General features: G+C 39.6%; 1 protein-coding gene across 1 annotated transcript in view; it reads left to right on the top strand.

The window, feature by feature from the left end:
• clmn (calmin (calponin-like, transmembrane)) overlaps window positions 1-13,512 on the top strand; it is a 36,776-nt gene extending 23,264 nt beyond the window's left edge. The window contains exons 3-13 of the mRNA XM_015394698.1: window positions 2,176-2,271; window positions 2,359-2,442; window positions 2,521-2,613; window positions 2,718-2,914; window positions 2,994-3,187; window positions 5,770-5,852; window positions 5,936-7,942; window positions 8,360-8,472; window positions 9,345-9,426; window positions 9,517-9,569; window positions 11,598-13,512. Of these exons, the coding sequence (XP_015250184.1) occupies window positions 2,176-2,271; window positions 2,359-2,442; window positions 2,521-2,613; window positions 2,718-2,914; window positions 2,994-3,187; window positions 5,770-5,852; window positions 5,936-7,942; window positions 8,360-8,472; window positions 9,345-9,426; window positions 9,517-9,569; window positions 11,598-11,715 (3,120 nt within the window). The 3' untranslated portion in view covers window positions 11,716-13,512. The remainder of the gene's footprint in view (window positions 1-2,175; window positions 2,272-2,358; window positions 2,443-2,520; window positions 2,614-2,717; window positions 2,915-2,993; window positions 3,188-5,769; window positions 5,853-5,935; window positions 7,943-8,359; window positions 8,473-9,344; window positions 9,427-9,516; window positions 9,570-11,597) is intronic.
• The last annotated feature ends 252 nt before the right edge of the window (window positions 13,513-13,764 follow it).

Genomic DNA, 13,764 nt, shown 5'->3' with positions numbered 1-13,764 from the left:
AACTCCATTTTCCTACATCAGCAACTATTGGAAAAGTTGCCTCCTTATAAATGCAGCCATAATATTAAAGAAGCTCTGAATAAACATTCAGGGAAACGGCTATATATTAAACTGCAGCTGTAAGTTATGTGTTGATGGTTGTGTTTATCCCCTGCAGCCTCCATTCCTATTTTTGTCTCTCTTCGTCCCGGTGCTCTATTTATTCTGGGGCTCGCATTATATTGGGTTACTATTATTATTGTGGCCTTCGAGGCTCTGCAGTCTCTGTTCTCCATTTAATTTGTAAACAGTGAGTCTCAGCGTCTGATTGTCTCTTTTGTCTCCTGGAACACAATAATCCTCTCTTCTCTGCCTCTGTGTGTTTGGCCTGCTCTCAAAGCTCTGACCCACTAATTAAACAATCAAACACTTGTTTGCAGCCATCTTGGAAAGTTCCAGCCTCTCAGCCCCCCTCTTTACGACCGAGCGTCCATGTTCCATCAGGTCCGTGTGAGGGCTGTCTCAGGCTCCTCTCGCTGATGTAACGATAAATCTTTGGCCATCACCACCTCATTCTGCTTGTTTCCTGCTAACATAACTCAGAGCTCCTCCATCTGCTGCTTCTGGAAGTTTCAGAGCAGAAGGATTTTTATCCAAAGTGAAATTATCTTAGAATATTCAGTCATCAAACTCTGGGTTCATCAGTAACTTTATGGTGCAAGCTATAGTTTTTGAAATAACTTACTGGCTGCTTTATTGGATCTGGGGAGTTTAAACTCCTCAAGATGCATAACCTTAGCTTATATTGGTTTATAATCTGTATAAAATCTTCTTCAAGCAACTTTTTGCTATCTAAATTTTCAATGTATTAATTGAAAGAAATTAATCAACCTTTGCAAAAATAATTATTACCTGCAGCTCTACCATCTTTTTGCTTGTCTGTATTCAGCACTCTACCAGCAAAACAAATTCCTCAAATGTGTACATGTACATTTTGTTATTTTCTTCAGTATTAACCGCTTGGATATACATATTTGGATGACGGGGTTTCAATGTTTTTATGGCCTTGAATGTTCTCTTCTCCAGAGCTGATTGTTGACCAAAAATCGAATGCCTCTGCGATTTGCATATTGATTTTTTTTCTTTCAAATAATTAGTAAAATGCAATTAATAGACCAGGCCTAGTTAGACCTTTCGAATTACAGTCCCTCTTTCATGATGTCATCTGACCTGAGAGGGAACTGGTGTGGTCATTTACTGCTACTATCTGCACTTAGGTTTGACGAGTTGGCCTCTCAGAAATCGGTTGAAATAAGAGTCAATTTAAGATGTTGCTTTTCTGCCATGTCCAACCAGCGTTCACATTATCCACTCATTTATGACATCAAGGATCTAACTCAGTACCCACTCAGTATGGCTGAAACAGTTAATTGGATTAATCGTCATTAATTGATTATTAAAATAATCTTTTAAAATTAATCCTTAACGAGTATAGAGACTGTAAAACATACCTTAAGCTGACAAAGTAACCCACCTTGAGCAGTAATTATACAAAAAATTTAAAAAAAAAATTTAAACATTTTGCATTTAAGTTAAAATTTGTTTTTGTCTGTCAGTATGCTCTATCCAGAACACCTCAAGTCGAAAATGTTTTGTTTCACATGGTTTAATTTCTTAGAGCCTATTGCTATCTGATTATTAACCGATTAATTGAAAAAAGAACTGATATATTTATTTATTATTTATTTGCTGAATAATATTAAGTTGCACTCCTACAGTACCACTCAGCCAATGTTCAGTGAATAATTTTAATTTCCCTAAAGCAGTAGCTGATTCAAAAAAAGTTGGTGGTGTTCACCATATATCGCTTTATATCTGCTTACTGCTATTGCATCAATAACTAATGAATGCTTGGATCTTTTAACGCCTAAACAGAAAAAAAAACTATCTTTAATAAGGAGCTGCATCAAATATTTCTCATTGAACTGAAAGTTAATTTCGTACCTTGAACTGAGAGGTTTATGGTAAATTAAGCTGACTGTCTTCTTTATTAGCTTTAGATGGTTTTCCAATAGAAATGATGGAGATACAGATGGGAGAAAGAGGACTTGGCTTTCTGATGTTAAGATTATTTGGGACACAAAGAAAATAAAGATACTAAATTAATTCCCTTATTTTTTCCTTCTTTTTCCACAGTGTGACCCACCACTACAGATCCAGGATCTGTTCCAGGATATTCAGGATGGACACGTCCTCATGGCTTTGCTCGAGGAGCTCTCTGGCTGTAAACTGGTCAGACTCGGATGTTTTTAATCATCTATGTGTAAACTCATGATGTGCCGTGCAGCTGTGTAACTGCTCTCTGTCTCCTTCTCATAGCTCCACGGCTTTAAGAAGTCTTCCCATCGGATTTTCCGACTCAACAACATCGCCAAGGTGCTGTCCTTCCTGGAGGAGAGAAATGTAGGTCTCCGACTCACTTGGCTGTGACTGCACTGATTCTGGTCTCTTTGTTAAAGCTGGGTTTATGTGTCTTTCCAGGTGAAGTTGGTCAGCATCGATGCAGCCGACATCGCTGATGGAAACTCTTCCATCATCCTTGGACTCATCTGGAACATCATCCTCTTCTTCCAGGTACTCCCTTTCATTCCTTCACTCTGACCTGCTATTCCCAGCTGGATAGTGATCAGATCTGACTGAAGAAATTTACCTAATCCAACTTTTCAATCTCCGCCAAGATCAAAGAGCTGACAGGAAACATCCGGAGCCAGTTCCCGTCTTCGTCCAGCTTGTCCTCCATCCCCACCAGTTCGGACTCGGACACGTCCTTCAGCAGCTCCCCGTCAGAGGAGCGACAGTCTGCTGCCATCACTATGAGGGAGAACAGCAAGGCTATCAAGAAGCTGCTGCAGTGGATCCAAAGGAGAACCCGGAAGTGGGTTGGCTGTAAACCTTTAACACTAGTAAAACCTCAGCTGATGAAAGGGGTTCTGATTCGATCTGTTATGTTTTAGGTATGGAGTGGCTGTGCAGGACTTTGGGAAGAGCTGGACCAGTGGTCTGGCTTTCCTGGCTGTCATTAAATCCATTGACTCCAGTCTGGTGGACATGAGGAAGGCCCTGTTAAGGACCCCCAGGGAGAATCTGGAGGATGCCTTCAGGATAGCTCACTACAGTTTGGGAATACCACGACTGCTGGAGCCTGAGGGTAAAAAAATCTGTTTTACATACCTGATCCATGAATCAGCCGCTGGCTGCTGTGACACATTCCTGATGTTTCCTGATGTTCTGATAAGACGGAATCATAAACACAACAAGGTCAAACACAGCCTTAATCACAATAAACCCGCAGAGTTTCTGCATTTTTTTAAACTGGTCGGTCTGGCCCATTGAAGGCAACTAAAAATAACCATTCATGGTTTGATTTAGCATGAAAGAGAGGATTAAACAGGCCTTACGTCCCAAAGTAGCTGTGATTTATATGATAATAGCCAAAACAGAATGCATGAAGGCATCATCTTTTTGTTCATCACACATAAGAGCTGCTATCACTTATCAGAAGTCAGTAGGTTATATTCATAGAACAAAGATAAAAAAGGCTGAAAAGAAAGAACTACTTTAAATAAAGAAAGAAAGTAAAATAGTGGAAAGCAGGATGAGATTGGTCGAGGCATCTGTTTATTACAGGTGGTAGATGCAATTTATCCAATTAAAGAATTAAATTAAGGGAAGTAAGATCATCAGCTGAAACAGATTTAACTTTCAAACCTCCAACCTGCTGAGAAGTTGGCCATTTGGCGCTATGCCAGCATACTTTTCACTGGAAACAGAACCAGTTTCCTCCAGTTGTGACCTCTGCTCTCTACCGTCGGCTGCATCTGTTTCAGCACAAAAATCTGGTGATACCAGAGCAGGAATGTTTTACTGTTTCATCAGGAAACTGGTTAAATTAGAAACTGTTGATGAGAGAAAGATGGCTTATCAAGTTTCATGTGCAAGGTTTTTTTAAAAAAATGTTTTCAACTGTTTTCCATCTATAATACTATAATATACAGCTTTATAAATGTGTCCATTACTTTAAATGATCCACCTGGCCTGGATGTAAGAGATCTTAACTGTCTTCACGTAAATCCTTGTTAGTCTTTTAGACTGTATTTGTAAAAAGCTGGCTTTCCCAGAGGAAATCTGTTCTAGATTAAATCAAATCCACCCAAATTAAGATCTAAACAACCAATCGGTTGACTTGGAGAAGATGTAAGTTGAAATGTTTCTAAGATAGCATTGGGTTTAAGATTTGTTGTCAAGTATGTGAAAATTCATCCTTCACATTTCATTGCAATTTTTAATAAATGTGAAACAAATAAGCATTCGTATTTTACAACAAACAACTTACTTTTCTTTAAAGGTGATAAACCTTTTACACAATTGGTGGCCATGTGGGACTTTACTTGAGGGCGCAACAGTGGCGTCAGGTGTAGGAGTTTGCCCTGGAATGGAAGGGTTGACGGTTCAAGCCCCGGCTTCGGCTTTCAATGTAGTTGTGTCCTTGGGGAAGACAATTCACCTACATTGTCTACTGATGGAGGTCAGACGGCCTGGTGACACCAGTGTATGGCAGCCTTGCTTTTGTCAGTGAGCCCCAGGGCAGCTGTGGCTACAATATAGTTTGCCACCACCGGTGTGTGAGTGTGTGCGTGAATGGGTGTATGACTGAATGTAGTGTAGAACGCTTTGGTCAAGTCTCCTGACTTGGAAAAGTGCTATTTACAGGCCATTTAACTGATTGAAAGAGGACTCCCTTGTTTCTAATCAGAAAAAAAGGAAAAATATTTTAAAAATCTAAATGTGGCACTTTGGGCTTAATTGTGTTGGAAAATTGAAGGTATCTTAGATGCAGTTATTTGCAATGTATAGTAAGTTGAAAGGTGCAAGGCAATGTGACACAATGAGAGAGAGTTAAAGTTCAGACAAATGGAACTATGGTGTAAGATGTATGATGATGAACAATATCTTATTGTTTTTCAGTGGGGAATTTCAGGTGTGTCTGTAGCAAAGAAAAGACAATAAGAGCATTATGGGAAAACACAAGCTTACCAAAAACACAAATGGATGTATGGATGTAGAAAACACTTAAGGAGTAGTAGAAACTGTTCATAAAGCTGGTAAAATTACAAACAAAGGCATCAGTGTAAAGGGTATAGTATGGGGTACATGACAATGTAAAATAAGTTATAATTTTGACACATTGTGTATAAAGTGAAACAGGTTAAAATTAAAGTTAGATGGATTGTAAAGGGTCTTTTTTTTATTAATAAAAGTTAACTTTAAAAAGAAAAACAAAAAACAACTGGTGCATGTTTCCTTTATGACTGCTGTGCAAATGTCTCCCATGTTGGGTTGACCTTCCCTCCATCCAGGGTTTCAGCAGAGCAGGAGAAGAATGGCTCAAATCTATGAAGAACGAACACAAACTGATTAAAATTTGACCTTCAGGTCGGCGCTGCAGAGTGTTTCTAACTAAAACTGATCTCCACAGAAAAAGTTACCCCCCACCCCCAGCTGTTATGGCATTGCAGATATTGCACTTATTTAACATTGATATCCTCATTTGCATAAAAGCTGTAAATTTCAACATATTTAAATAACATTTTTATTTCCCAACAATTGTTTTTGTATATTTATATTTACAATTGCTTTATGAAGGAAAGTTAGAAACCAAATTCAAATTCCCTTTCTTCGGCACAAACATGGTGAATAAAACTGATTCTGATTTCTTTCTTTCCTGCGTAGACATGGCTATAAACACTCCTGATGAGCAGTCTATCATTATGTACGTTTCCCAGTTCTTGGAGCACTTCCCCGGCATCCAGGAGGTAATGAAATGTTCCTGTAGGTTCTATCAGGTTCTGAATCTGGTTGAAGAAAATGTCTGTTAATGTTTCTGTCCTTCCGACAGTCGGAGGAACCTTCCCAGCTGATTGAACGAAGTGTCTCCATGGGTAGACTCAACTTTCGTGACATCGACTCGGAGCACATGAGGAATGGAGCTTATCAAAGCAGAGTGAAGCAGCGATCCTACATGTTCCAAAGGGACACCACTCAACCTCCTCCCAAAGTCTTAATTTCCTCGGTGTCAGAGGACAGATGTGTCCTGGAGCCACGTTCCAGGGTGACTGCTGCTCGTTCGTGGTCGAGTGAAGACATCCTGTCAGACTCGCCCCACGCTGAAGACGAGTCAAACAGTGGGGACGTGAACACCAGAGAGTCTGGCAGAGATGTCCTACAGGACTTTGGTTCCCCTCAAGAGTCCTTTACGCACTCCCCCTCATCGGTACCAGAGTCGATGGTTGGTGACTCTGCCATCAACTCTCCGGACTCCTGGATGGAGGGCGAGCTGAACCCTGACAGGTTCTCTGAGAGTCGCAGTGACAGTTCCTTATATGACAGTGGGACGGCCTGGGATGTTTACCGGGCCACACCGGTGGAGGTGACGCCATACGACGAGGGATTTATCTCATCGATCGAGGACAGAGCTCCCGATGAGGCCATCATTGAGACATGCATTGATGAAAGGAGGAGCTCTCTGGACAGATTTGATATGCAGACTGAGAAAAACCAAGAGGAAGAATGGAAGGAAGAAAAGGAGAACGCTGAGACTCTATACCAGAACCCAGACTCAGGCCAAACAGCTGATCTTAGAGAAACCAAACATATAGATGAAACTCCACTTCAAAAGGAGGACATTTCCAGAGAACAAAAGCCATTGATTAAACTCTATGAAGGAGAAAGTCTGGACAGCTCTGCTTCTGGAGATCTGCTTAAGAAATCTGATCAGTTAAACAGGTTTGAGCCCATCTTCTCCACTGAACCTCCTGATGACGAAAACCGTGCTGAAGAAATCCATCTGAGAGAACAGGATGGAGGAGAAAGTCACCAGAATGGAAAGTATAACGGTCAATCAGAATGTCTAGAGCAGACGTCTGAGGAGGACAATGGAGGTCAGAGAACTGATGCAGCTCCAGAAGATGAAGTAGAAGATGTAAGAATGAACTCAGATAGTTTAAAAGAAGGGAATGGTAACGTAGATGGAAGCCTAAAGATTTTAAGAGACTCCACACAGTGTGAAGAAAGCAGCAGCACAGAAACTTTAGATAAGCATTCATTCAATGGGGGCACAGCATTCAAACCAAGTCTGAACATTCCTCTAATCTCCATCACCAGTGAGCCAGATGAACCAGACGAAGAGACAGAACTTTATCCAGGAATTTTGGATCAGGACAAGCATGACGATCAGTGGAGAAATTCAGAAGTCTGGAGTTCTCAAGGTCTGGAGAACAGTGTTGGGAGTAACGATGATGTACAAGAACCTCCAGAGAATCCATCCAGTTTAATACCAAAACATACTAAACCAATGAGAGACCCAGAAAGTGACTCTGCAAGGGATCCGATTGACCAGGATGGCAGCTTTGGGACAAACTCAAAAGGTAACAGTGATGATTTCCTGGATAAACAGAATGTTTCGGCTCAGCATCCTTCTACCAACTCCGACCACCAGCCTGATGGATACGGCTGGAATGACTCTGATGGACACTGGGACCATCCAGGGAACCATATGGACTCATTTAATGGCTTTCAGAACATTCTGGATCCAGGTTCTCAGCAGCTGAATGGTCAAATAGCAACGCCGTTTTCTGAACCAACAGAATTATCCAGAAACTTGGACCAGTTTTCGTCTGACTATCACAGAAGCTCTCCAACAGAGGACCTGGTCGGCGACCGAATAGAACCCATGGACCTGTTCTACCCTGACAAAGAGGAGTCCATTCTTCCAGAACCGCCTGACACTGAGATGCAGAGGTGGCCATCAGTTCTGAGCGTCTCCGCACTGGAACCGGCGCCACCTTCAGACAGATCAGAGGACCTGCTGGGTGATGACTTCCTGAGAGGAGGAGAACATGAACATGTGAGTTTCTGAGCCGTTCTCTGATTTGATCAATATTTATATTGAAGAAAGGTTCTGGATATCCGTAACATTCAAAGAAATCACATGTTCTATTATTCTACAAATTATTTAAGTTATCGGGATCAGCTTCTCTGGTTTGTTTAGCTGCTGAGCCACATTCAAATGTATGCAAATGACACTGCGTGGGTGTGCCTGTGTTATACAACAAGCTGTGAGTTACTTTGGTTGCAATTAGCTCTCTGAACCTGGTAAACATGTTTAAAGCTGAAAGAAAATACAATAAAATCAACTTTATTTCCTCTTTACAAGATTATTTAGAAGCTTTAAATTCAAGGTTTTTGTTGAGCTTTTTCTGATTCTCTCTGCTCCATCTTATTAGTTATTATTTGGCTGAATGATTCTTCTTTTTCCCGTAAGACGCCTTCCGACTCGTCTCCATCCCAGGAGCAGTGTGTGATGTGCGGAGTGACGATCGGAGCTGTGCAGGCCGCTGATGTTTCTGAAGCAGGCAGCAACGAAGGCCCTCTGAGGTAGGGCTTCTATTCTGGTACTGTGAGAACCAGACCAGACCCGAGGGAGAGCAGTTGGACCATTCTGACCCAAATCCTCTCTGTCTGCTCACAAGTTCCCATAAATGTACTGAGAGCAAATATCTCAGAGGGCTGCAGGAACGAATCATCACAGCTCAAAGACAGCAGACCAGGATTATAGTTAATGTGCTTCAATTAATTCTTACATCACGGATTAACTGGGTTCCTGTTCTTCAGTTGGATTTAGGTTTATAATCCCTCAGGCTGTCAGACATCAGACCTCTTTTTCTGATTCTGTTAGAGCTTTGAGGCGTTTTAGCTGCAGCCTTTTAGGTTCTGTAATTGTTTCTCTGAAAGGGGTTCATTCTGAATACATTCAGGATGCAGGAAAATAAATGGATGTCTTGCAAGGTGTTGAAGGACTTCTACATGGAAGGTTTGGTATTTTTTGGGTGGGATTTTAAAATCTGAATAATGTTATGGAAAAACAATTGTGTCTAATATCTATATCTGCATCCTTTTAAATCTATATCTTTTTAAACAGAGAGAGAGGATGTTATAGGAACTGAGGAGTTTGTTGTTGTTGTTTTTTTCTTGTTATAGAGAAGTTAGATAAAACTCCCAGGCTGCATGTGATCATTCACCCACAGACAGAAATAACAGTGGACTAAACGTCCCCTGTATCACAAATCCAATTAAAATTGAATGAAACTGAACTAAATCTTCTGAGAACCACCAAGCTGCTGTAAATCTGCAGGGAAATAAACAGGACAGGCAGAGAAGTCAATAAAACAGTCTTTTCATTAAAGGTTCCAGCAATGTCTGACACTCTTGTCTCTCTGAGACCTGAACTGATGGATTTTGTCTTCTAGGATCGACTCCATCAGACCAAATGAGACCCACATCGCTCCAGTACTCCGACACAGAAAAGGAGCTCGCCTTTCCGAGTCCACAGTGAGTCCTATCCTCTGGCTGCTCCTCTCTGGGCTTTTTGCTGCACTCATACCACATGGATCATAAATAACAGTAATAATTGTTTGACAGGACAAACCTAGAGCTGCACCCAGAACGGCTGAACCTGAAGACTCTGATTTGTGGTGAGAAAATCTTTATGCTTTAATTTTCACCACGTTTCATCTACAGACATATGATGGGTTTGAACTCCTTGCATAGTAGCATTGAGCAGGTTAAAGTATCCATCAGGTGGACAAACATACATCATGATAATAAAATGTACCTCTAGTGTTTATCGGCCATACTGATCCTAACTGTTCCATAATTACCCGTTGATTCAGTTCCATTTCTGTATTGGAACAGAACCCAGAGCCCTCTTGGTTTATTTTGAACAATTACAGCTAAGTTTCTCTGAACAGCTGTCTGAAACCGGTTTGGCTTTGGTGATTTTTTTGAAAATATTAAAATTAAAGATCACGATCTATGGTAATGGTCAACATTCATATCAGGTGACATCTGTATCAAAGTCGGTTTGGAATAGTAAGGAATTTTTTTATCCCAAAAAAAGATTTTTAAACCTTAAAATACAGACATGTTTACTTCTTTATTTATTTTAGATAGTTTTTTTCATGTCAGGATGGTAAATATCTACATTGCATAACTCACAGGGCTAAAAAAAAAAAAAGAATGGGAAATACAGGACAGCCTTAATGGATATAATCCATCCATCCATTTTCTAACACGCTTTTCCCAAATGGGGTCGCGAGGAGTGCTGGTGCCTATCTCCAGGTGTCTACGGGCGAGAGGCGGGGTACACCCTGGAAAGTTCGCCAGTCCGTCGCAGGGCAAAATGGATATAATACAATATGAATATAATGATAATATAGTTACTGTTCTTAAGGGCCAGGTTGATAAAATGGGGCATATGTCTTTTCATTGTGACATTAAAGAGCGATTAAGCACACTTATAAACGAGCTAGACACCTATTCATGACACAATCCATCCAATAGACACCAACCTGGTGTGACACATAGTTTACTGATATTTCTGAGGAATAAGGATCCAACAGAACTATTTCTCATCGCACATTCTTCAGTTTATTTTTACGCCAGCGACCAATTCCAATGATCCCAGCACTGTAACTCTGTATACCATCGCTCTGCTGAACTTAGATCAAATGTGTTAGTGTTTTGGTCCTGTTTGAGTCATTTACTATAAGAAGTGTTATTTAAAATGTTATTTGAAGAGTGATCAATCCAAGCAAGAATTGGGAATAATCCCTGAATAGCCAGAATCTATTTTTTGGTGCAGTCACATTATAAAATGCTGAAATGTTTCTTTTACAGCTGTTTATTTGGTTCTAATGTGTGCAATATCACAGTCCTACATGCAGTATTAAACTGTATTGGATTTCAGATGCAATTTATTCATAGTCTGCATACCGCTGTATTGGTCAGTGTAATTACCTTTTATTGACTTGGATGCTAAAATTCATAGAGTGAAACGGTGATAGGGTGAGGATGGAAGAAAATATGTCTTCATATCAGTTTTGTCCTCATAAAATTCTACATCAACATGTTTTACTGATGCCCAGAGATAGAATGGGGAACTGTCCTGGGAGTAACCAGCTTATAGCCCATGGAAATAAGCTCCATTCCCTGAACGACCCTGCAAAGATAAGCCAGTATAGTAAATAAATGGGTGTTTTATTAAGCCATAGTTTCCTTAATATTCTCTGTTTTCTGCAAATAGAAAAAAAATAGCTTTCTATTAGTCGAGGAGATTAAGAGACTGGTGTTTAGAATACTGCTAAGGAATACGACTGCTAAAGATATTTCTCTTAAGATTTAAAAGTGCTTTTAACAAGTGATAACATATTAGCTCTTTAGGGGCTTTGCCATTCTATGGCCACATTTTTTCTCCACTATATTCTTTTAAGCAACGACTATAAATTGGTGTTACAGGCAGAAAGGGGCATAAGACTCCCAAACCTTCCTCAACATCTGAAAGCCTTTTGGTTTAATCCAGTTTTATGGAGAGACCTAAATATAAATCATATTATCTCCACAGTTAGATATTTTTAACAACTGCTGCTTGATTTTCTAACCTCTTCTGGCTCCTTCCCTCTAAACTCTGAGCCCTCTGATCCTGATCCTTTGTTTGGTTGCAGGTGGAAGGAGAACTGGGAGCTATGTTTGCTGCTGCTGCTGTGGCTGCTGCTCTACTCCTTCATGGTTCTTCCTCAGATGGACCTGAAGACGCTGCCGAGCTTGCTGCTCAACCGATAAACGCGCACGCACGCACAGCCCAACTAAAACACACAATAAAAGCATTGAAGGAACCGGAGCTGAGCTGCCATCCTCCTCTTCGTCACTCACTCCAGCTTATATGAAGGCTTTATTCTTCTTGTCTGACAGAATTCATTTTTTTATTTACTTTTGTAAAAAAACAAAAACAAAGAATATTTTAAGAAACCATTTTTCTTTGATGTAAGCAATGTCAACAAATGTAAATTTGCAGATTCATAAAGTTCTCAGAGTAAACTATAAAAAAAGCTGCTGTTTTAAAATATAATTACACAAATCAGTCACAACAAAGACTCACACAGATGTAGGGATATCAGAGAGAATAAAATGTGTTGTAATTTTACAGAAATAATGAACAGATTTTGTTAAAACAGGTGGGTAAAGGCACCATCAGGGGCATTTTTATTGGAAAAACAGTTTATCGATAAAATTTAAATTTCTGAAAATTTAACTTAAATTGTTATTTTTTGTCTTTAATAAATCCCTGCCTTTTTGCAGGCACATAAACATAAACGATCGTTCAGTTATCAATTTTCAAAGTAAGTGTCTGGTTCATTTTAATCATAGTTCCTGTATGGTTTTTTTTTTTAATTTTTTTTTATTGTTTCTTTAAGATCACACTTCAGATACTGCTGCTTTATTCTCACTTCATTACTGAACCATCACGGCTGTTCTAAGTGGTCTTATAATGATGCTTGTTGTAAAGTATTTTATTTTGAAATGTTCCTTCTGCAGTTTGTATTGTTTCCTCTTTTATGCCAGCTGGAAGCATGATTTCTTCCTCCAAGGTTCTCTGTAATGTTCCTCTCAGACACGCTGATATTTTGTCTCTCAGCTCACCGATCAGCCTCTTTAAAGCTCTAATGATTCATATCTGCATGGTGATATGCAGAACTAGAACCCTTTGAACTTTAGAGAGTTTTGTTTTTTTGCTGCTTATGAAGTCTTAATTTTTCCTCTGTTTAAAAATGTTTTTTTTTACTGTAATCCAGTTTGGAGTTTTAAGAGCTAGTTTCAAAGCCTCAACAAAGAAAAAAGTAAAGCTATCAGACTGAATTGAAGCAGGTGTGTGTCTGAAGCTATAACACTGACAGCTTTCTGATCTGTGTTTAAAATATTGATACTAAAGATGCATCAGTGGAAAGAAAGTTTCGACTCACAAGAATATGCAACACAGTCTTCTGAATGTATAATAATGGGTCACAGTTGGAGAAGGTGAAGGTCTCACCTTTATTCAACCCTGTAATCCGTCCCAGTTTTTCAGAGGAAGCATTTTGACGGACCAAAGGCATATATTCACAACCTCTTAAGATTTCCACTTTTTTTTCATATTGCAACCACAAGCTCCAAGTCTTTGAGCAATACAGGATTTTGAAAGCAAAGAAAATATGTGTAAGAGGTAATATACATGGTTTTCAAAGGTTTTTACAGATGTAAATCTGAAAGTTAGAGCTAATCTGGGTTCATATGTTGCAGAACCACCTTTTGCTGCATTAGGCTAGTGTGTGTCCTTTTTTATGGCGACATAGCTCATGCTACACAATCAGAATGGATAGAGAGGCTCTGCAAACTTAAGTTATTGAGTCTTCTCATTCTCAGCATGATATAAGTCAGAGCTCTGACTAGGCCATTTCAACACCTGAATATGCTAAGATCTAAAGCATTCCACTACAGCTCTGGCAATATGTTTATGGTTCATGCCCCTCTGGAAGATGAACAACAGTCTCAGCTTTTTTTTTTTTTATTGGTTTTCTTCCAGGAATGTTGCATATTTATATCCTTTTTTTATTTTTATCCTTTTTCCCATCAACTTTGACTTTGCGGGCATTTTACACCCTATCCAAAAAGTTTAAATTTGGACCCGTCTGTCTTAAGAACACTCTTCTATTCTTGTAGTTAACCTGAAAACCAGCTGTATTTACAGAGAAAGAATTACATACCTTTAGGGGACACATCAGCTGAATAGCTGCTGTGTCTACTGCATCTTTTTTGTGGATTTTAAAGATTAGAATTAATGAAAAACAGAGAACT

The sequence above is a fragment of the Cyprinodon variegatus genome, unplaced genomic scaffold (genome assembly GCF_000732505.1).
Source record: "Cyprinodon variegatus isolate N-32 unplaced genomic scaffold, C_variegatus-1.0 Scaffold704, whole genome shotgun sequence".
In the NCBI taxonomy this organism is placed as follows: Eukaryota; Metazoa; Chordata; class Actinopteri; order Cyprinodontiformes; family Cyprinodontidae; genus Cyprinodon; species Cyprinodon variegatus.
The sequence above is the reverse complement of the archived record's forward strand: the minus strand, read 5'-3'. Positions and strand labels throughout refer to the sequence as shown.